At 35.1% G+C, this 22,958-nt stretch overlaps 1 protein-coding gene across 1 annotated transcript; it reads right to left on the reverse strand.

The window, feature by feature from the left end:
* Nucleotides 1-6,950: 6,950 nt before the first annotated feature.
* LOC106083514 (alpha-1B adrenergic receptor) lies at nucleotides 6,951-22,879 on the reverse strand. The gene is made up of 2 exons (XM_059363378.1): nucleotides 22,665-22,879; nucleotides 6,951-7,890 (listed from the first exon to the last, which is right to left on the reverse strand). The coding sequence occupies exons 1-2, from the start codon at nucleotides 22,877-22,879 to the stop codon at nucleotides 6,951-6,953; spliced, it is 1,155 nt and encodes a 384-aa protein (XP_059219361.1).
* Between the last annotated feature and the right edge of the window lie 79 nt (nucleotides 22,880-22,958).

A 22,958-nucleotide genomic window follows, 5' to 3' on the forward strand; every position in this document is an offset into this window, starting at 1 on the left:
ACCACATCGGTCTTCAACTGATGCTGATGATGATGATCTTGATCATTGGCTCCGCCCAACGCAGCTTTCTCTTGCTATAGGCGACTGATTCCATGCGGGTGTGTTTGATGGCCGATTTACAATATTGTATTTCGATTCGACATAAGATAATTTTTTATTTTAAACAAATGTGTAGTAGCTTAATTTAACAACAACAACAAACCAATTAATATACAACAAACACACAAACCGACCCCACACACCAATCAATGAATAAGAACAGGTTACAGTTTTAATGAAAGAAAAAACAAAATTAGAATAAATTTCTTCTAATGGGGGAAAACTTAAACAAATTATGGGTTTTTTCTTCGTCTACTCATATTCGGCTTTAAATTGTTCATCTCTTCTACGTTACTCTGTAAAAACGCATCGTTTCGATTTGGTTTTGTTTAGCTGTTTCGACGTGCAGCCTTTCTGTGTGAGCACAAAGCCGCTCATATGTTGTTTTTCATCATCCACTTAGCATCTGCTTCACTTCCCCACTTTGTACACGCCGATGTATTACCATAATTACGATTATCTCTTTCTCAAATTAAATTTGTGATGTGTAACGAGTATTTACATTTAATTAAACAAAACAAAAACTAAAACAATCGATTTAATAAAAGAAAGAAGAAGATAAGTTTTAGTTTTGTCTCTCCCTAGCCACCTGTCATGTGTAGGCACCGATTTAATGGGCCCCTTTGTAATTAGAATAATTACTTCAAATGAATGATATACGAAAAACGAAAAACGAAAAAAATGAACTAAGTAAGTTGAGTGAATGTGGAATGAAATTAGGAGCAACAACAAAAACAAACAGTTTGCAACTTAAGAAATACACTTATACATTATTGCAGAAATAATTATTCTCTGAACATATACTATAAAATAGATGATCATACCAGAAGCAGAACAAAACAAAAGAAAAAAAAAATACAAAACAAAACAAAAATCCTTTATATACTAATACACACTTTTAAACGAAATCAATCACAAAATCTTTTACTCTCTGCCTTGGTTCCGATGCTTTCCACAAAATACTCTTAGGTTTCTTTCCCCTTTGGATTTCTTCATTCATCTCCTCTCCCATTCCTCCAATAAATTTCGTTTATTTTTTATAATTTTATATATTTAATAAGGGTTTAAATAAAGTATATGAAGTATTTAAAACAAAATCCAATTTGATGCGCTGTTATTTTTGATTTATAATGGGGTTGTGGAAAATGAATGTTCGTGGTTAAGGTATGTAACGTGAGTTGTGCAACATGTAAGTCACGTGATTTGTAAGCGAGGTCTTAACCCAACCATGATTGAAAGAGAGATAATCAGAGAAAACTCTCGTCTATTATTCCATTCTTTTCTAATTTTTATGAGAGTTCCGCTTGATTTGAGACACATGGGAAACTTGGAATTTATTTTATAAAGGGATGTCACTCTCTGTTACCAACGACAAAAAGTTTGTCGGTACTTTTTTGTCCTTTTTGGCGTAAATTCAAGACATTTGATGTTTTAAGTGGTTCACCAGGTTAAAACCGCATTAAGTTTTTGCCTACCTACATTGTCGGGTGCGACAAACTTTATTGACATTTTTATGAAATGGAGATTTCGCTGTAGGAATATTTTTCGCAGTGGCAAACATCACTTTTCACCATTTCCGGTAAAGTTGGGTATGTACCTCTAGCAAAATTTTCGGACATTTATGGCGCCATTGAAAAATAGTTGTGTTGAAAAACAAAATGGCTACAAACATCGATTTATAATTTTGGCAGAATTTTAATGATTTTTGGACAGTAATTAATCGTTTTTATTTGCAAATAACTTTACTTCATGTTGCATGGAGCTATTAAAATATACATTTTCATTCGTAGTTGCCAGAAAAAATTCACCAATGCCTATTATGTCATCCTGTTACGCAAAGAAAATTCCATTTAAAGACTGGTACTATTGGGTTGCCCAAAAAGTAATTGTGGATTTTTTAAAAGAAAGTAAATGCATTTTTAATGAAACTTAGAATGAACTTTAATCAAATACATATACTTTTTTACACTTTTTTCTAAAGCAAGCTAAAAGTAACAGCTGATAACTGACAGAAGAAAGAATGCAATTACAGAGTCACAAGCTGTGAAAAAATTTGAAAAATCTGCAATTACTTTTTGGGCAACCATATATTCGCTTTTCGCGACATTTTTCGCCGATTATTTTTTTAGATAATAGATTTTCAAGCAAAACAATTTGCTGATTTCATTCAGTATGACATTCTCTCATTACTTGTGGTAAATTTTAGTAACATTATTATTTTATCATTGTTATTTGTGTAGGTTTTCAAAAAAGTAAACGCGAAAAATGGGTTTTCAACGGTGAAAAACGAACCTAGTACCAGCCATAAGCTGCGTACCTGTCCGACATTTTCGGTAACGGTACCGGTAACGAAAGCTTCGTTTAGAATACCTTAATGCATTTCTTATGGTATGCACAAAGGTGCATACTACGCTTAAACAGAAAAAAATGTTTTATCAATTTTTACTATAAAATTACTTCTTGAAGATTCAATATTTACTTCATAAAGGTTTCAACAATATTTTTTGCTCCCGTCGATGTAGGTTGCTTATCCTAGTAAAGCACTGAAAACTACAAATATTTTGAATTTACGCCATAAAGGACGGTTATACAGAATTTTTGTTGTTGGTATCACCATCCTTTCACAAATTTTATAAAACAAAATCTAAGTTCGTATAATTAAAAATATGTTCAATGTCAAAAATAATTAAAGCATTTAACACCTTGTTTGAAAAAGAATTTTATTCATGAGAAAAATATCAATTAATTATTTTTATTAACACAGTAAAATGTTGCTTAAAAAAGGCAACTTTATGGAATAGGTTAATTGGATTTTTGAGATTATTAGAAATTTAAAGTTTCTTCGAAAGTGGTAAAGACGTGCCGTGAAAGATCTTTAATAATGTGTTAGATACCAAAGTATACCCAGATGTTTAAAAAATTCAGAAAGTTATCCCAATACCAAAAGGCAAAAGTTCCAGTGATATACAGGGTGGCTGATGAATATTGCTACAATGATGAATATTGCTACATTTTTTTTTCGGTGTATGGAATACATTTTTCTTTTATTCATGTTAAATTAAATTATTAAATTAATTATTAAATTATTATTAATTAAATTAATTAATTAATTAATTAAATTAATTATTAAATTATTATTATTAAATAGAAAAAAAGTTATTACATTTTTTTTTGGTAGCGGCTTTCATCAGCCACCCTGTATAACATTTTCGTCCAATATCAGTATTGAAAGTAGTTAATAACATCTTTGAAAGAATTATGGAACTTCAAATATCTGCCTATTTTCAAACCAACGAACTTTTAAGTAGAAATCAATTTGGGTTCAGGAAACGATGTGGAACTGAAGAAGCTCTGATTAATGTTAAAAATCACATATGTAGTTTATTAGATAAAGGTTATACTGGTGTCGTAGGTATTTTTTTCGATTTATCAAAGACATTTGAGATGATGGACTACAAAATACTTTTGTAAAAGCTTAACTATTATGGTGTTGGTGGACACCAATTAGAATTGTTTGCGTCCTGTTTGCGTCCTATTTGCGTAATAGAAGGTAATTTGTGCAAGTTAAAGGCGAGAGAAGTAAATTGGCTCTAGTGGAACATGGGGTACCTCAAGGTAGTGTCATAGGCCCCTTATTATTCCTAATATATATAAATGATCTTAATAATTTACAGTTAACTGGTAGGCTGTTTATGTACGCTGACGACTTATGCCCAGTATGCCCATATAAATTCGAAGCTTCTGTGAAGTGTTATATAGAACGGGATGTTGCTTTAATTTTAGATAATATGCGCATTAACAAACTTTTTCTAAACCGATCAAAAACAAAATGAAAGCGGTTTCGGCCTCAACGGATTTTTGATTCAGATTTTTCCATTCAAATCGACGGTCAGGAGTTACCAGAGGTCAGTTCGGTTAAGTATTTATTTACAATCAAACCTAGCGTGGGATGAACATATTAAACATTTAAAATCAAAAATATCATCTGCAATCGGTATATTATATAAATTCAAATATGCTTTTGACCACAAGACAAAGCTGCTCATTTGTGAGGCTTTGGTTCACAGTCAACTTAATTATTTGTCGATTATATACGCATACAAACAAACAAAACAATTAAGATCTTTGCAGAGACTTCAGAACAAATCTTGGAAATGTATAGCCAATGTACCATTAAATTATCCGACACATTCGTTATTTTGTAATATTTTTCCCAACCTATTACCGCTTCGTGGTTTATATAAATTTCAAACAAATTTATACGTTTTTAAATGCGTTAACAATATCGGTCATCACACAACTACGTTGAGAATAAATCAGAATTCGTTTAATACAAGGTCGCACCGAAACGACAAAACAACGTATTGAATTTTCAGGAAGTACTGAATTCAATAATTTGTCACAGGAAATAAAATCTTGTAACAGTCTTTCCATTTTTAAGAAATTATTGAGAGAGCATATTTTAACAAGTCTTGAGAATCTGTTATAAACCATCTTATATGATAAATTGCTCTGGTATATGTTGAATCACTTTCTACGCTAAATTTAAAAAGCATACTTCTTTTGTATATATATTTTATTTTTATTATATTATAGTAGCAGTTAAGCCAACTTGTCTCTACAATGCCTACCGGCGCTGTGGCACTAACTTATTTCTGAAATTAATGTATACAATGAATTAATAAAAATAAAAAAAAATTGTTTATTAACAATACAAATTCCTTTATAGGACCGATTTCACCAGATTTTGTTAATTGAATGCACACATTTCTTAATTGAACTCTGTTTTTATACCCTCCACCATAGGATGGGGGGTATATTAATTTCGTCATTCTGTTTGTAACTACTCGAAATATTGGTCTGAGACCTCATAAAGTATATATATTCTTGATCGTCGCGACAGTTTATGTCGATCTAGCCATGTCCGTCCGTCTGTCTGTCGAAAGCACGCTAACTTCCGAAGGAGTAAAGCTAGCCGCTTGAAATTTTGCACAAATACTTCTTATTAGTATAGGTCGGTTGGTATTGTAAATGGGCCATATCGTTCCATGTTTTGATATAGCTGCCATATAAACCGATCTTGGGTCTTGACTTCTTGAGCCTCTAGACTTCGCAATTCTTATCCGATTGGAATGAAATTTGGACGTAGTATTTTGTTATGATATACAACAATTGTGCCAAGTATGGTTCAAATCGGTCCATAACCTGATATAGCTGCCATATAAACCGATCTTGGGTCTTGACTTCTTGAGCCTCTAGAGTGCGCAATTCTTATCCGATTGGAATGAAATTTTGCACGTAGTATTTTATTATGATATACAACAATTGTGCCAAGTATGGTTTGAATCGGTTCATTACCTGATTAGCTGTCATATAAACAGATCTGGGGACTTGACTTATTGAGCTTCTAGAGGGCGCAATTCCTATCCGATTTGGCTGAAATTTTGCAAGACGTATTTTATTCTTACTTTCAATAACTGTATTAAATAAGGTTCAAATCGGTTCATAACCTGATATAGCTGCCATGTAAACCGATCTGGGATCTTGACTTCTTGAGCCTTTAGAGGTCGCAATTATTATCCGATTTGCCTGAAATTATGTACGACGGATTCTCACATGACCATCAACATACGTGTTTATTATGGTCTGAATCGGTCCATAGCCCGATACAGCTCCCATATAAATCGATCTCTCTATTTTACTTCTTGAGCCCACAAAGGGCACAATTCTTATTCGAATTGGCTGACATTTTACACAGGTCTCCAACATGTAATTTAATTGTGGTCCAAACCGGACCATATCTTGATATCGCTCTAATAGCAGAGCAAATCATTTCTTATATCCTTTTTTCCCCTCAGAAGCGATGCCGGGAAAGGAACTCAATAAATGCGATCCATGGTGGAGGGTATATAAGATTCGGCTCGGCCGAACTTAGCACGCTTTTACTTGTTAATTTTTTTTTTTGTACATATGCAGTTCGTGTACTTGTATTTTAACATACTGGATTTTTCTGTTCGCACTGCTCCAATTCGCAATATACACTTATAGTATTGAATTTTATGCAGTCGTAAACACATATTTTCCACTTTCTAGAGTTTTTTTTACCACTTTTATTTTCGTCTATTCGAGTGATTTTTGTAGAATTATATCAGAGATGCACAAAATAAAATTGCGATTGTGTGGGAAAGAAGCAAGAAATGTTGTTTTCCATTCAGTGGTGTATGCGCTAATTTGCTCTTCTATTCGGATTACATATGTATGAAAGAGACCACTATATTGTCTGGCTTATTGCAGAAACAGATACATACAGTTTGTGGTATTGAATAACGATTTAATTTCCCGCATCTAAAACAAATTTTTAACCATACATCTTTTATACCAATTACTAAATGTTGTTAAAAATGTTTTTATTTATCACTAGTCATTGGTCAAATTTTAGTCACCAATGTAACTTGAATTTTTTTTTGATTTTTCTGAAGTGCGAGAGGCTGAGGCCACTTACCTTTAAGCAGGTAGTCTTAAATCACACTGGAACATGTGTGTCTTAAGTTATTGATGGTGCATGCAGTTGGGGGTGAACTTGGAACAGTAAATTTTTCTTTTCATTTCGTTTCACTTAGAAATAAACTGATGTTAGCACTGGATTTGTCTATAATTGTTATTAATTACACATTATGGTAGACGATCGCTTTATTAAATAATATTTGTATTTGTATATGCATGTATATATTAGTATGTATATATATGATTAGAATGCGCGAATATATAAGCATGTATTTGTTCAAGAATGTATACTAAAACTGGAAGAAATCTGGTATCAATTTGGTATTGGCTTTAGTTTTCAATAAAATTTAATTGAAATACATTGTCGTTATGGCTGCTGTGCTCATATCCGTTATGGCTGCTGCCAGCGAATGCGATTCTGGCGGTTTGATGTTTCCGGTTACGGAAGTAGAAGTGGAAACACTTCCACCACTGCGCCACGTGGCCGAAGTACGCTCTGTGCCCGACGACGTTGATATGGAGTTGACCAAGAAGGTGGCCTCCCGTCTTAAGGGGCGCCTTGATCTCAGACTGCGGTCGCTGGCCAAGTGGTTTGGTTCGCGCTTCGTATAGGTTGGGACATGACGAGTGCAGATGCGTCGTTTATGTTTGTGGCCCCGGCAGCAGGTGATCAAAAGGCGCCAAAAGCCGGTGCGAAATTTCGACGACATCAGATTGTAAAGAATGGGGTTGAGGGCTGAATTCAGATACAACATGATGCGGCAAAAGTACAAAATATTATAGTAGCCTTCCAGGCCCAGGGAGACAACGTCTTCGTTCGAACTGGCAATGACCCACAGGGTGAAGGCCCGAAAGGGCAAAAGGCAGACAAAGAAACTGGAGACAACGGCAACTAACATAAAAATTACTTGCTGACGGTGTTTGCGCAGATTATTGTTCTGGGGATGGCTGTTGACATTGGTTGTAGTTCCTCGTCTTGTGGCCAGTTGTTGTTTGGAGGGTGATGTCGCTTCCGCCTTTACTGTTGGAGCTGCAGCTGGTGCAGAGATTCCTGTGTTGTTTTGTGGTGAAGTGGGTCGCTGGAACTCTGAATGCCTTCGCAGCAGCTTGTAGGCAATGGCCGAGTATAGGACCACCAAGATGGCAAACGGTATCAAGAAGAAGATGGTTATGCTGGCTATAAAGTACAAAGCACTCCAAAATGTATCAGCCGAGGTAAAACATACGGCCACAATGGATCCATCGTAGTAGGTTTCCAGACTGTAATCAGCTATCAACACAATGGGGCTACATTAGACAGGAAGATAATTATCATTTTAACGAAAAATCCCAATCAATCGCATCTTCAATTTTATGTAATTGCTCAAGAGATTAAATACTTAGCCAATCGTAGGTGCGCAGGTCTAAAGCCAATTAAATATGCAACAACACGAGCCTGTTAATTTAATATTTACATGATGTGTTCGAGGGGCGTTCATCGATAACTACAAAGTAATGCTAAAAAAATCTCTAAATACAAAGTTAAATACAAAGGAAAAAAATCAGAACAACAATAACATAAATTAATTACAAAAACATGTATATATGTAATAAGATTGTATATATGTATGTGTAGAACAAAGTAAATGGTCTAATAAGGCTTAAACTTTCCAGTGTTCAACAAGTTCTTATCGCAAAGTTTTGGTAAGACGCATCGTTAGCAATATTGCAAAATAACCGATCAATATAAGAGTATTCTCTTCGAAGTGCAGCTGTTTATTTACAAATTTTTTTTTTTATTAATTTTCGCCTTTCTATATGGTTATTTTTTGTTTTTTTTTTATTATTCACAACTATTACCATTGTACCGTATCTGATGAAATTAAATTTTAAAAAACTTTTATGAAGGAATTGATTGTATTCGCATTAATCGAACTCTAGAAGAGTTGTTTGTTCAAATGTCCAATGTACTAATAGGCCTTTTCTTAGTCTGGTGTGTTCATAGATGGGAGTAAATTAAGTTTTTTTTAATAAAATATTTAAATTATAATAGGAATTTGATTTTTTACATTTTTACGAAAATTCCAATCTCGGTTTTTAGTAGTACTTTAAAGTGGAGGACTGTATATAATTTTGCATTATCATTTTTTTTTTTTAAATTTAGCTCTATTGCAAATAGATCTGATTTAACCTTTAAACCATTGTTGTAGCGGTTGTGGAACTTAATTGTTCACCAAAGAAGTTCTCATAGGCACCATTTACTCTATTACACTGTGATACACCATAATTATGCAGGGGTACTACTGTACCAATTTCGTTATGTTGGAGTCCATGGAAAACGAAAATACCTTTGGTTTTTCTAGGTCACTTCGTCAAGTGATTTTATATCGGTAAATGTAGAGAAAAAATGGTTATAGTTTTTTAAACTGGCATAAATGCTTTGTTTCGCGACTGATTATTATCATACTTACCTTCATTTGAAGGTCACAATATTATCTTTGAAATAAGGTATATTGTTTCAAAATCTGTCTATATGGCTACAAATGGCTATTAAAATATGAAAAAAGCGAAAAAAATATTTTCTCGAACAAAGAAGTTTAAAATTGCAAATTTACCAAAACCCGTTCTTCTCTACATTAACCGTTATAAAATTACTTAACGAAGTGACCTAGAAAAACCAAAGACATTTTTGTTTTCAATGGACTCCAACAACACAGAATTGGTCATTAGAACGCCTGCTTAATTCTTTTTCTTGTTTTGTATCACAGTGTTGTTAACGGTCTCAGCCACAGATCTAGAACAAATGTTACTGAGACCTGTCTGATAAGTACTATGATTACGACTTTTTTTGTTTTATAGCGCTGGTCCACAACCTCTAGATCACAAAAACATACGTACACTCCCCCGTATGGTAGTTCCTATGGCGGTAGATATTGTTTCGATAAAATAAGTTGCGTTGTTGAAGTTGTCGTCTCCTTAGAAATATACAGCCCTATTCTGAATTACAATTCCCTGGGAGTTTCATTTCCTACTCCCTTTTCCCCTATTCTGAATAACAATTTACTGGGAGTTTTTTCCCTAATCCCTTTTCCCTTATTATAAACCAACTTCGAAAAAGGGAAATCTCTCCCAGGGCAAAAAGTAGCTATTCTGAATCGATATAAAAGGGAGAATGAGGCGATAAAACTTGGGAAAAATTCCCCCAAACAAATGAAAGGGAGTTAGGATAAAAAATTATGAATTTTATTGTTTTTATAAAAAAAAAAAAACGGTACCACTTTTTATTACTTGCGAACAATTTAAAATGTATGGAAATTAATGTTCACTTTTTCATCAAAATCAAGTAAAAATTTTGTTAGGTTCTTCCGGTTTAAATATGTCATGTACCCATCATAGAAGTTTTTCTCAAATTTTTCAATTTTATTGGCACTTGGTTCCGAGTCGGATACTAAAAGGAGGTCCCTTATCGTTGAGCTTAAAATAGAATAGGACGGCACTCCATGATGTGCAAGAAGTCTTCTGCTTTTTTCTTAATGGAATGTTTGTGGGCAATGTGGGCAAAGATACTTGGCGCTACATTTGGCAGCATTTACTCCACAGGAGTAGGAATAAATCCATAAGACGCTTTTAGGCAGCATTATGTCCAGCAGCCGTCCCAACCACTATGAAAAGCGATCGCCGCCCGGAAATGGCGATTAGATCTTCAAGTTCTAGATCTATAAAAGTAGGCCTTTAGATATATTGGCGCATCAAACAGACCACCACAGCTTTTATGGCGACGAAGGAGAAGCAAATCTCTATATTACGATTCAACCTCGTTAACTTCTTTTGGCAAGGCTAAACGCCAACATGCAGGATGTGTGCCCGCATGCAGCCAGGGACAACACGACGCAATCTATTTTCTGTTCACCAGACCACTCCGGAAACATCTAATTTAGCCAAAGTTGTTACCACAACACAGAAATATGATGACAAGCTGTAGGCCATAATTGTGCATCATTACAATAAAATATAAAAATTAAAATAAACATTACAAAAGCAACACTAAACATGTTTGTAAACTTTTTTAGCAACCGTTATAATTTATTTTTGCATATTTTTCCATTTTATGTTTTTTTTTCCCCAAAAATAACAATCAAATGTTTAGCCAAAATAAAACAGCTAAAGCAAAACAGCTGCTTTCGAAAATTCGAAATTCCCTCTCCCATATTTGTCTCTCCCCATTCAATTAGAATAGAAGGATTTTATTCTAGGGTGAAATTTATTCCCTGGGAGTTTATTCCCAGAAAGTTTTCAGAACTGGGCTGGTAGTCTCTTCGCAGTTTTCAGGTATTTCGGCCTTGTGTCTTCCTTACATTCAGTGTTCACACAGATGCCGCCCAGGCAACAACTATCTGATTAAAAGAGGTCAACCGGAGGCCCAGTTGGCGGTTAGGGAAGAGGAAGATTTAACTGTTCAAGATTTTAGTGTCAATCATAGGGTTTAGGAACGTTGTCTTTACTTGCAATATTCAGCGCTTCGGTTCGTTGCAACATGTTTCCATGCAATGAAAGTAGCTATTACTACAATAGTTAATCAATATTTAAGCAATAAAATTCAACATGTAGGTCTCCCAAGAAATTATCATAATTTTTTTTATAATCGATTAAAGTTTCTAAAATGCAATTTAATGTCATTCTAAACAAAAAGCTCCCTTCGCCGCAAGTTACTTTGTATGTGAAGTGAAGAAATCTAAACACTCGCAGTAGAAGGCAATTAATTTTGCCTTATTGATGGGTGGCATAAATATGCGCATAATCTCAACAATGTGCATATGTATGTAAGATTGAGAATGTTTTACATTGTATAATGGCCAGTTTGCTTGAAACAAGCTACTCAAACAGAGTCAATTGTGTGCAACTGGTTTGCTTCTAACGATTATTACATAATAATGGTGGTATGTTAATTTATTGTGGTACAATTGAATTTAAAAATGAATTAATCAAAAATGTTATATTTATATTAAGTGTTAAACTATGTTTAGATACAGATCGATATAGGAAAAATGTTAACTTGGAAAATAACAAGTATTAGTTTGGAGTTAATAACAACCTGCCACCAAGTACTGAACAAAATATATGCAACAATTAATTATTGAAATGGTAGCAATTTGTACTAAGTAGCTTTTAAATATGAGGTAAAGAAAGAAATAATAAAATACTCGTAACAAATGTATGTTTCCAATACAAAATACAACTTTGAGTTAAATTTTGTTTAACCGTATGCATTTGTAATTAATTTCATTAATTTTTATTTCATTAATTTAATTTCAAATAATTTTTTGTTCATTTGATTATTTTTTTTTTAATTCTCAATTAATTTTGTTATCAACTATTTTGCCCTACCACTGTGGTATAGGGTATTATACCACCACTGTGGTATAGGGTTTTATAACTTTGCGCATTTGTTTGCAATGCTTAGAAGGAGACGAGCTACCGATCGCCTTAGAATCACTTCCTGATTCCATTTAGCTGTGTCTGTCCATGTTTTCTTGTGATTAAGGTACAGGTCACATTTGTTGTCCGATTTGCACAAGTCACTTTTTTGAAGCAAGCTCGCTATTGATTTTTAATATTGATAAAATCGGAACACATTAAGATATAACTCACATATATAACATTCATCGAATATGGCCTTTTTAGGCTATAGTAGCCACAATTTTATTAACGGCCGTATTCACAAAGCTTAATGATAAAATCTGTCAAATTAACTGTCAAATAATCTACATTTAGTTTTGTGAATATTGGTGTAAGAATACAAAATTCCTCCATTTCGACTGATCGCAACAATGCCACAAAAAATTACTACATGTTAACATAACATGTAAATATATCTTGTTTTATCAACTTGTGTCGCACATCATTTCTAAACTAAAGAAAGCCATGCATATATCGTCTATTCATTAAACCGTCCATTGTGCCGTATACTTAATCAAATAGCAATTTCTATAAATTATACGTCACCATGATTTTACGAGAATTTCAATTATTTTCCACAAAAAACATTTTAAGATGTCAACCGCCATCAAGTGTGTTCGAGCACTCAAAAATTTGTGCAAATTTGCAAATTGTAACTGGAAGTCGTTCGCGTACTGTATTTACCAGCAGAAGAGGGCCGCTGAGTGAGTGAGAGCAAGCACCGTTTTGAGTATTTGGTAATTGAGAGCTTGCAAATTTCTAGTGGGGATTTTTTTCCTAGGAGAACTTTGTAGCGTCGAACACTTGTTTTGTTCAAATAAATAGCAAAATATATTAAAGGTTGCTCTTACTCTCCTGCAAATTACTCTTACTGGCAAATCGTTACGCGAAACTGGAAAAGTACGCTAAAAGACCTAATTTTCAAAAAAGAAAGAAAATTAAAATACACAGTTAAAAATAATTTTGAAAAACAACGAAAGTTGTTGATTTTCCAGCAACAATTTATTTTGAATCTCAACGACCCAAAGTACAAATTTGTTGTTGAAAGGCACTTTTCGCAAGCCATCATATTTTTTGATTTAAAATTCTGGAATTCTCCTTTTCATTTCGAGTTAAAGTTGAGTATCAAATTACATAAAGACTGTTATTGAAAGTTAACTTATCAAGGCGTTTGTTCGAATGTGGCTTTAACAGCAAACAACAATTCAGAAAAAATTATAACTATCCTTTGGTTTGTTATCACAAAAATTAGAAAAATACATACAAAAGAAGGAAATAATTTTTAATTTTGGAAGGATATTGAAGTGAAGTGATTTTAATTTTAGAGCATTTTTAAGGGAATATGCTTTAAAAAAGCCAGAAGTGCTTTTTTTCACATAAGTGTAAGCACTCCCAGATCTAAATGTTCTGATATCTGAAAACGTTACCTAACTCCGCCTATGAATTCACAATGGGCAGTCTGAAGCTTGAAATGCCGCAATTAATCGTCCAAAAACTGTTGGCTTTAGGCAGCAGACATAATTCTGCCAGGCGTTGAAAATCACGACAGCTGGGACAATGCAACACCACAAGTTTTACATAGTGTTTGGAACAACCTGATGTCCCAAGATAAGGAAAATCCGAATTATGCTGCTGTTATACAATCGAACAATTTAATACCACTTGGATGTTAATTTTACAATCTCTCAAAGTAGATGGAGTGCGATGATGATGTCACCTCCTGTGCTATTGTATCTGATGCCAAATCTCGTAGAATACGAGATTGATGAGATTCCGAAGAATGGGAGATTCCGAAGAAGAAAACTCAAAAGATCCAGAAACCCCCACATTAGCTCAAGCAATAGAGGCATCCAGCGTTCTTTAGAGCCAGATGCAATGCAGACACATCGTATACCGACTAATATACTCAAATAAATAGACATAAATAACGAAATTTAGGAAAATACCCCCATTAACAGCGATTCGATTTTTCGTGCTAAGCTCGGTCCCGTTCGAACCGGGTAATCGAGGTTCAACTGTAGATATAAAAAATAACGGACGTATTCACAAAACTTAGTGAAGCCTTAAAATAGATTTGAGAGTTCTCCAAAGGAAATCTGTCATACAAACCTTTTTCAAATCTACATTAAGTTTTGTGAATACAGGTGTAAGTTTACAAGATTTCAATGTGAAATGTTTACAAAAGGTAAAGCATGTCAATGAGCGTATTTATATACACACTATCAAATACTTCGTGCCAAATTTCGCTACTTTTATTACTTTAAATCGGACGAATGTATATGGGAGTAGAGTTTTGTGCGTAATAAAGATAGGATAAAAATTCTTTTTGAATGATTTCTTCATGATATCTTGCTCACCTCAGCTCACTAATTATGGAATTTAAGAATTTAAGAAATTTCATAGAATTTTTAAAAATAAGCATCAGTATCTGATAAGCTTCGTGAACATATTTATTTTGTTGTAATTATGAGTATTGGATTGGTTTAAAAGTGGGAGGAATCGTCCATCTCTTGCGTTTGGTGGCCGCAGTACACACATCGGCTAAAATGCATTGCATTTTGTTGCACAAGCACAATATTTGTGTCTCCTTTACCCAGACACTCATATGGATAGATATGTGCGTATGCATTTGAAGTTGGGAACCAGCGAGGGTGGCCTCAAATGTTTGTGCGGATATATCCAACATAGTTTAAACTAGTGATGGACACACTAACATTACAACTGGTTATACAATAAGAGTGTGTCAGTATTTGCCCATAGCTGGTTAAAACCCAAGGCACTTTCGGTTAGGCAAAAACCCATTGAGACATGCAAGTGTATGTGTGTGGGTGTATGTTTTAGTTAATAATCGAATATTGATGGATTGGTACCATCAATTCAATTTGCTGTTCATTGCATGTCCACAAATTGATCCTTATATTGACAGGGCATTTGCTGTTCCCTGTTTGTCCTTTCTTCTTCTCAATTCTCTTTTATGCGATTCTGGCGATTCTAGGTTGCTGTATGATTGGCATCTTTTAAGTTCAAAATAAATGTGAAATGGCGCATTTGTAGTTTTCCTCGCTTTGCTTTGTCTATGTATGTAAAGTGATAAATCAAGTTTTCTTTTTTTTTTGTTTGATCTCCTAGATTTATTTTCAAATACTAAATTTCTGGTATTTATATACATTTGCACACTGCTGACGGTTATGTGGTGCTGGCTCTTGTCCTCGCAGAGATTTTTTGGGCGATAGACGCACCATCGCTTTCCTACATCCCAAGAATGAGAAATTATCATTAGGCATAATAGGAGATGAATGAATATATTTTATTTTATTTTCTTTTTTGGCTTAATTTTGTTTAACGTATGTCTTGTGGTGCGCAATTCTTGTTGCCATTGCTGTTGTCATCCACCAAGGCCAAGGAATATAAATTTATTCTTTTACGATTTGTTACCAGCCTTAAATAATTATCTGGTCTGGGTTACTCTGCCTATTGCTGGCAATGTTGTGGATGGATACGGATCACTAATAAAAGATAAGTCTCCAAAAAAGGGCATAGTTTCTATGTAAAGTTCTACCATAAATTTTTATTTATTTTCGAACTAGTAGTCCAGCAACGAACACATGTCCATTAACGGGGTATGAAGACACTTGAATGTTTGAATTCAACTATTCTTGGTGATGTGTTGTTCGTGGATATACCAACAAACATGAGAGGTTACCATTAGCATTAAATTTATATGTATACCAACACATTTACCTAAATATTCAACTAAACTAAACAGACACATATGTATATGTGTTTGTAGTTGTTCTTCTCCTTCTGCTTAATGAAACATTAAAGCAGGCAATATATTCAAGAGATTTTTCATGTACATATATGTATATAAAAATATGCCGTAATCGAATCTGCAATAATACTGGGATTTATATGCCAAAGAATGAAATAATAAGAGAAGGAATAAAGAAAGATTAATAGAGAAGTAAACAAACAATGCCGGGCAAGTCAAAGAAATTTCAAGTGGTCCTATACAATATGGGTCACGCAGACACACACATGTACGCATAATAACAAACAAAACTTATTCAAAAATATCTATCAATTTGATATAAGGTTGCAATAACGTAGCATATACATTGGTTGCCTTTTATATCTCGGGATTAGAGAACACAAAAACAAATATTAATCATGAAAAAAATCCCTATTGAGATGTGTACACTTTTGCATGCGTTTAAACCAATTGTCGAAGCACTTTTCCACTCTTATTGAGGTATCTCCAAACCATGCATTCTTAACGCATCAACCGCTTCTTCAGGTGTCGAAAAACGTTGACCTCTTATTTTATTTTGTATGTACGGGAATAAAAGGAATTTATTCGGTGCCAAGCCAGGACTATACGGCGGATGACTCATCAAATCGATGTGTTGAGTGCTCAAAAATGCAGTAGTTTCGTATTGGAGCTTTTCTTTTGACCAATCGAAACGAGCGTTTTTTGAGCGATTGAAAATTTTTGTGGGATCCAATTCGAACAATATGTTTGGAGGTCAAATGTTCATGCAATATTGAATGTATGCTGGTCCCACTAATGCCTAATGTTGCCTCAATCTCACGATAGGTCACATGGCGATCTTGCAATATCAGTTGGCGCACAACATCAATTGATTTTGGATGATCTTCGCGAAATTTGTCTTGGAGTGAACTACGACCTCGGTTGAATTTACCATACCATCGATAAACACTGGTATTTGAAGGAAGATTGAATTCCATTTTTTTGGCAAAATGAATCTTTTAAGTTACTGTAAACAACACAAGTAGCTCTCGCATGTCAAAACGTTCTGAGTACGTATAACCTCAAAAATGTCAAGCTTTACCATAGAGCTGTCAGTTGGCTGACAAAACAAGGGTCGTCCAATCTCGAAATATAAAAGGCAACCCTCGTACAATGCTACATGTTTGAAATGAAATTACCGCAGTCTTGTACCAACTAAAAAAAAATTTTGAGATGCAACAACTAAGAGACTTTGAATAAAAAAATTGGCGTATGTGGCAGCCGCATACAAAGATTTTAAGGGGTCCATGCAACTTACAGTAACGTCGCAAATGGGTAGTAAAAGCGCATTTCTGGGTCCAAAAATGTAAGTCAGGAGAAAGCTTTATCCAAACTTGGCACAACTGTTCATTAAAATCGGGGCAAAAATACGGGTACAAAGGATGCTATATCATGATAGTGGCCATCAGTAAACGTAAGGCGATAGATTGATTTCAACAAGCAGACAGACGGACGGACATGGCTAAATCCTTTATGAATAACGACGGTACTAGATCGTTTGTAGCGTTGAAAATGTATACTTTGATGTGTTTAAAATGGAATGGCAAAATGACCTAGTCAACGGTAGCGGGTATAAAAACATACCACAGAGATATTCCGCATGTTTTTTATAGGGCTTTTAAAGCTGATTGGTCCATAAATGATTGTTTGGCAAGCAGAACAAAATTTGACATACTCGAAGTGACCGACTTTCAAGCCCTATAGATCAACTTCTGGACTCTCTAGGGTCCCCAAATTTTGCATACTTATTGCAAAATATCTCAACATTGACTATGTACTTACCATGCACATATCTCTATCCTTTCAAAAGTTCCAGAATTATTTCGAAGATTTTTCAATTTGCCAACGCTGTGCGCACTAAGAATTTCAAAGCAATCACGGTCCCGTGATTGGATTTCAATCTTACTCACGAAGTACGTGACTCATGCATGATTTACGCGTGACACGAAAACTCACTTCTCAATTGCACACCTCAACTAAATCATCTTAGCTTTTTAGGATGAAGAGGTTAGAAGATGGAAATGCAAATTTGCCATGAACATTGCATAGGGAACAGGAGCAAACTGCTCATATCAAAGCGGCCTCCTTTTTATAGCCGAGTCCGAATGGCGTACCGCAGAGCTACACCTCTTTGGGGAGAAGTTTTTACATGACAAAATACCTCGCAAATGTCGCCAGCATTAGGAGGGAATTTTTTTTTGGTGTTTTCGCTGGATTCGAGCGCAGGCGTTAAGCATCAAAGGCAGCATGTCCGGCCTCAACGCTACGTTGGTCTCTCAAGAGGCCCTAAGAAAAATGCATACTATTGGGTTGCCCAAAAAGTAATTGCGGATTTTTCATATAGTCGGCGTTGACAAAATTTTTCACAGCTTGTGACTCTGTAATTGCATTCTTTCTTCTGTCAGGTATCAGCTGTTACTTTTAGCTTGCTTTAGAAAAAAAGTGTAAAAAAAGTATATTTGATTAAAGTTCATTCTAAGTTTTATTAAAAATGCATTTTCTTTCTTTTACAAAATCCGCAATTACTTTTTGGGCAACCCAATACATTTTTCCTATACAACCAAAATTAACTACAATGGTTAACTGTTATATATATTTATGTGCGGTTTTTCAACTTGAATGGCGTTTTTAATTGGACTTAATCAACTGATTTCAATGGAATTAAAAAATTTTGTTATTAGTTTCCAACAAAAATCTCAAGTATTAAGTTATTATCAATCAGTTTATTAGTTTGTAATATAAATTAAATTATTGATATTGTTTGGGGATTTGCGCATAAAATAGTTCCAAGGGGCACTACTTCCTCTAAAGATTTCTAAAAAACTGATTCGTTGTTAATCCTTATTTGAATATGTTTTGATTATAATTTTCAATTCCAATCGAATCGTCTATAGACAGAAATAATGTACCAACGAATTAATTCACACATTCATATAACCATAAAAAAATATTTTGGTAGCTTCAGTACTAAAAGGTGATTTTTTTGAGGTTAGGATTTTCAAGTTTCAGTTGTTTTATTTTATTTTGATGATTAATTTTCAGTTTATAAAGGGTGATTTTTTTGAGGTTAGGATTTTCATGCATTAGTATTTGACAGATCACGTGGGATTTCAGACATGGTGTCAAAAAGAAAGATGCTCAGTATGCTTTGACATTTCATCATGAATAGACTTACTAACGAGCAACGCTTGCAAATCATTAAATTTTATTACCAAAATCAGTGTTCGGTTCGAAATGTGTTCATTCACCGTAACGTTGCGTCCAACAGCATCTTTGAAAAAATACGGTCCAATGATTCCACCAGCGTACAAACCACACCAAACAGTGCATTTTTCGGGATGCATGGGCAGTTCTTGAACGGCTTCTGGTTGCTCTTCACTCCAAATGCGGCAATTTTGCTTATTTACGTAGCCATTCAACCAGAAATGAGCCTCATCGCTGAACAAAATTTGTCGATAAAAAAGCGGATTTTCTGCCAACTTTTCTAGGGCCCATTCACTGAAAATGATTTGCAAGCGTTGCTCGTTAGTAAGTCTATTCATGATGAAATGTCAAAGCATACTGAGCATCTTTCTCTTTGACACCATGTCTGAAATCCCACGTGATCTGTCAAATACTAATGCATGAAAATCCTAACCTCAAAAAAATCACCCTTTATAAACTGAAAATTAATCATCAAAATAAAATAAAACAACTGAAACTTGCAGAGCTAATGTTATTTCTTTAATTCTAAATTCGACAGAGCTCTGTAAGAATTTCGAAGAGTTCATTGACTTGGACAAATCATATCTACAGATATCCACAACATTGACACCACCATCGTACTCACTCAGCACAATGTATCGCCAAACAAACAAAACCCAACAAGACTGCGAGTAATGACAAAATATCATTTCTAGCAGTTTCTTTACTTCGACTCGGTTCTTCAATCAAAACAAATCGGAATACATCGATTTAAGGACAATGGTGGACAAGTAGTTGACAAAGATATGCGGGTCCAAGCATCCCTATGAGGGTATGAATTCCATAAAACTAAGGAATGAACGCAGTTTGCAGAAGAAATATGTGAGACTTCAAAAGCTTTCTCTTTGGTAATTTTTTGAATTATTTCGACTATGTTCTGTGATGGCATTTTTTCACATAGAAGCCGAAATCTGATACTTTCATGTTGTTGCTGCCTTGTACATCAGTCTCAACGATTCACTGTTGACATATTTTGTCTTGGAATTTCTGCCGTTGCGTTTTTGTTTGTGTTTTTTGTAAGGGGTGGATGTTGCTGTTGACATAAATCCATCATGTATACGATTTTGTCTTGTAAGTAGGCACACTACAAATGGGATAATCCAGAATTGAAGCACTAATCAATTTGACAACATACCCTGCAGCAGTCTTAAATTAAATAGAGCAATAATGAAGCGCCTTGAGGCTCAATAAATCAAATGGCGAGATCTGATTACACGAGGGTTACATCAATTTATGTAGCTATGTGGTTCTTACTTGGTGTTGGTATCTATCTAAGGTCATGGGGGAATATCACATAATAACTTTCCCAAACTTCGCCCAATTAGATAACAATTAAGTCTTCTACGGGCCAAATGGACACATTTATAGAGTATTTTGGGACTGTACCAGGTATGGGTATTCATTATCAATGTACTTTACAGTCAAAATTTCTGCCAATCGTATACCTATTGAGGCTTCTAGAGGTTCAAGTATTGAAATCGGAGCATTGTTGCATATGAAATCTATATACAAATAAATAACTCATTTGGAGGAATATCATTGCAAATTTTTAAGCGGATCGATAATTTTTTTAACGCTTTCGTGATTTTGACAAATCAAAACGAAAATGGCTAGATCGACTTGAAATGTCCAAACGACCAGGAATAACTATAGGGCGGCAGTTCGACATTTCAAGATGTTTGTCTCTGTTCCGTAATGGAATGTACATGGGCAAATCAGCATTCGCATTTACACATGGAACAACAAGATTCGTAATTCTCCCTCTACCATGTTAACTTTAAAATTTTCCACAACGCTCCATTTACGACCTATGATAATGGGATATTCGTTACAACTGAATAAACATCTTTCAGATTAGCCAGTGTCTGCACGAAATGACATATACCAGCTACTTGATCCATGGCGTTTCATTTAGAAAAAATGCAGAGGAAATGCAGAGGATCAACTTTCGAAATTCCATTTGAATACACATATATTACGGGCTTTATATAAAAAGGGACGAACTCAATTTTTTCCATAATGAGGTTTTTTGTTTATTTTGGAAGACAAATGTCAGATGCACCTTCTCTCTAAAATTCAGGTGAATATAATTGTAAATAGCGGATTTATAACATAAAAAAAACTAAAAATATAGTCAAGAGTCCAGGCGTATTAAAAAGGTGGTCGCATCGGCGAATTACTACAACAAAGCATCTTTTTTGGGATCTTTGGGATATGTCAAAATTTGTAAACAAGGCGAAGAAAATTCAATTTGCCGTGACATTTCAGATTTGGTTCTACCAATCAGAGCAAGAAGTTTATTTATTTTTGAGTGTCAAGCAAGAAAAAAAAATATTTAAAAACGTATAATACTCCCATAGCTCCAAAGGCTTAAGCCACAAAACCACCAAGATGGCAGGTTTCAATAGTTTTTACTAGGATATGGAAGCGGTAAATATCTATCAAGAGAATACCTTTAACCTACCACGATAAAGCAGGGTAGTTCTGGCTCAATTCCGATCGGGCTGGGATTGATTCCAACTTCCTAGGCGTGTGTCTCGTTTGTTACCAAAGGACCCTCTGATTTAAGTTCATAATATGTTGATGGACGGGTAATGAGCGTACCACCAAGAAAGTGCTCAAATAGAAAGATTGATCAATCACCAGAAGGAAGAGGTTTGTACTCCTTTTTAAGTCTCTTTGATATCTGGGATTTTCAGGTCATTTGAAAATGAATGATGAATTTAAAGTTTATTGCTAACGAGGACGAATGAAGATGTCATCATGGTGTGTGGCGGTTCAAATGGCGTATAGTATGCCACAAAGGTTGTACAGGGGCTTGACGTAAATTCCAATTAGCTTCCGAGGCTTTACCCACAAAACTGGCTGGAACACTAAGGTCCGATCTGTGTGCTGTTCGTTGCTGTTACGAGAAGCTTATCTGCGTGCTACCGGGTGTGTCCATAGGTTGCGGATAATGGAATACCCCATACGGAGTTGCTGCAACGGCAGTCACGGACAATCAGCGGTATCGAGCGGAGAGTCTCAGGCCGGACGGCACCGACTCTTGCACAAATACTGAGTGCCTATGATGCTCGATATGACAAGGCGAGTTATTGGCGCCTTTAATTAACCAATGTCCACCCGCTTCTGGCGTCGATCGGTCCTTTGGACCGGAACGAGTTTGCCCACCTACAGGAGCCTGACGAGGATCGCCACCTCCACATGAAATGTGCCTAGAGCAAAGACAATCTACAAAACCAAAAAAAAGCAGATTTAAATAGTTTTCATAAGGTTATTGTAGCCGTAGATAGCTACCAAGTGAATGCTACAAACAAATGTCTCAAAAGGAAGATTGTGATTTAGAGCTCAATCACCACAAGGAGGGGTTGTGTACTCCTTTTTGACTCTTGGATATCTGTCGGATTTTCAGGTCATTGGAAAAGGACAGTTAAAGTTTGTTGGCTACACGGATGACGTTTTCATCACGGTGTGTGGCGGTAAAGAGTGCATTTAGTACGCTGCCAAAATACTACGTAACTTGGTATGTTCAGAGGACCTCTCCTAGATGTGATAGAGCTGCCGCTCTCACTACCGAATGTCCTGAAAAGCCATAGCAATGTCAGGACTTTGACCTTTCGCTGGCCACATGGCGGACTTAAGCTTGATTTGTGGGGATGGTGAGGAGTCATAGACGGCACCTATTGTGAGACTGCCCTGAAATTGCGAGAGTAGGTGCAGGATTATGGCTACACAAAAACCTATTTTCCTGTCTAAATCTTCTTCATGCAATAGTCCTTTTGCCATTCTTGACTACTATAGCTTAAAATTACATATTGGAGGGAGCTTCTCTAGACTGCCTGGCCTTTTTGTCACGCATGTTGGC

The sequence above is a fragment of the Stomoxys calcitrans genome, chromosome 2 (genome assembly GCF_963082655.1).
Source record: "Stomoxys calcitrans chromosome 2, idStoCalc2.1, whole genome shotgun sequence".
NCBI classification, from domain to species: domain Eukaryota; kingdom Metazoa; phylum Arthropoda; class Insecta; order Diptera; family Muscidae; genus Stomoxys; species Stomoxys calcitrans.

Coding starts and splice junctions, on each gene's coding strand:
- LOC106083514 (XM_059363378.1), bottom strand. CDS start 22,879: ATGGCAAAAGGACTATTGCATGAAGAAGATTTAGACAGGAAAATAGGT. Junction 7,891..22,664: donor GCTTTTCAGGACATTCGGTA/GTGAGAGCGGCA, acceptor TGTCTAATGTAG/CCCCATTGTGTTGATAGCTG.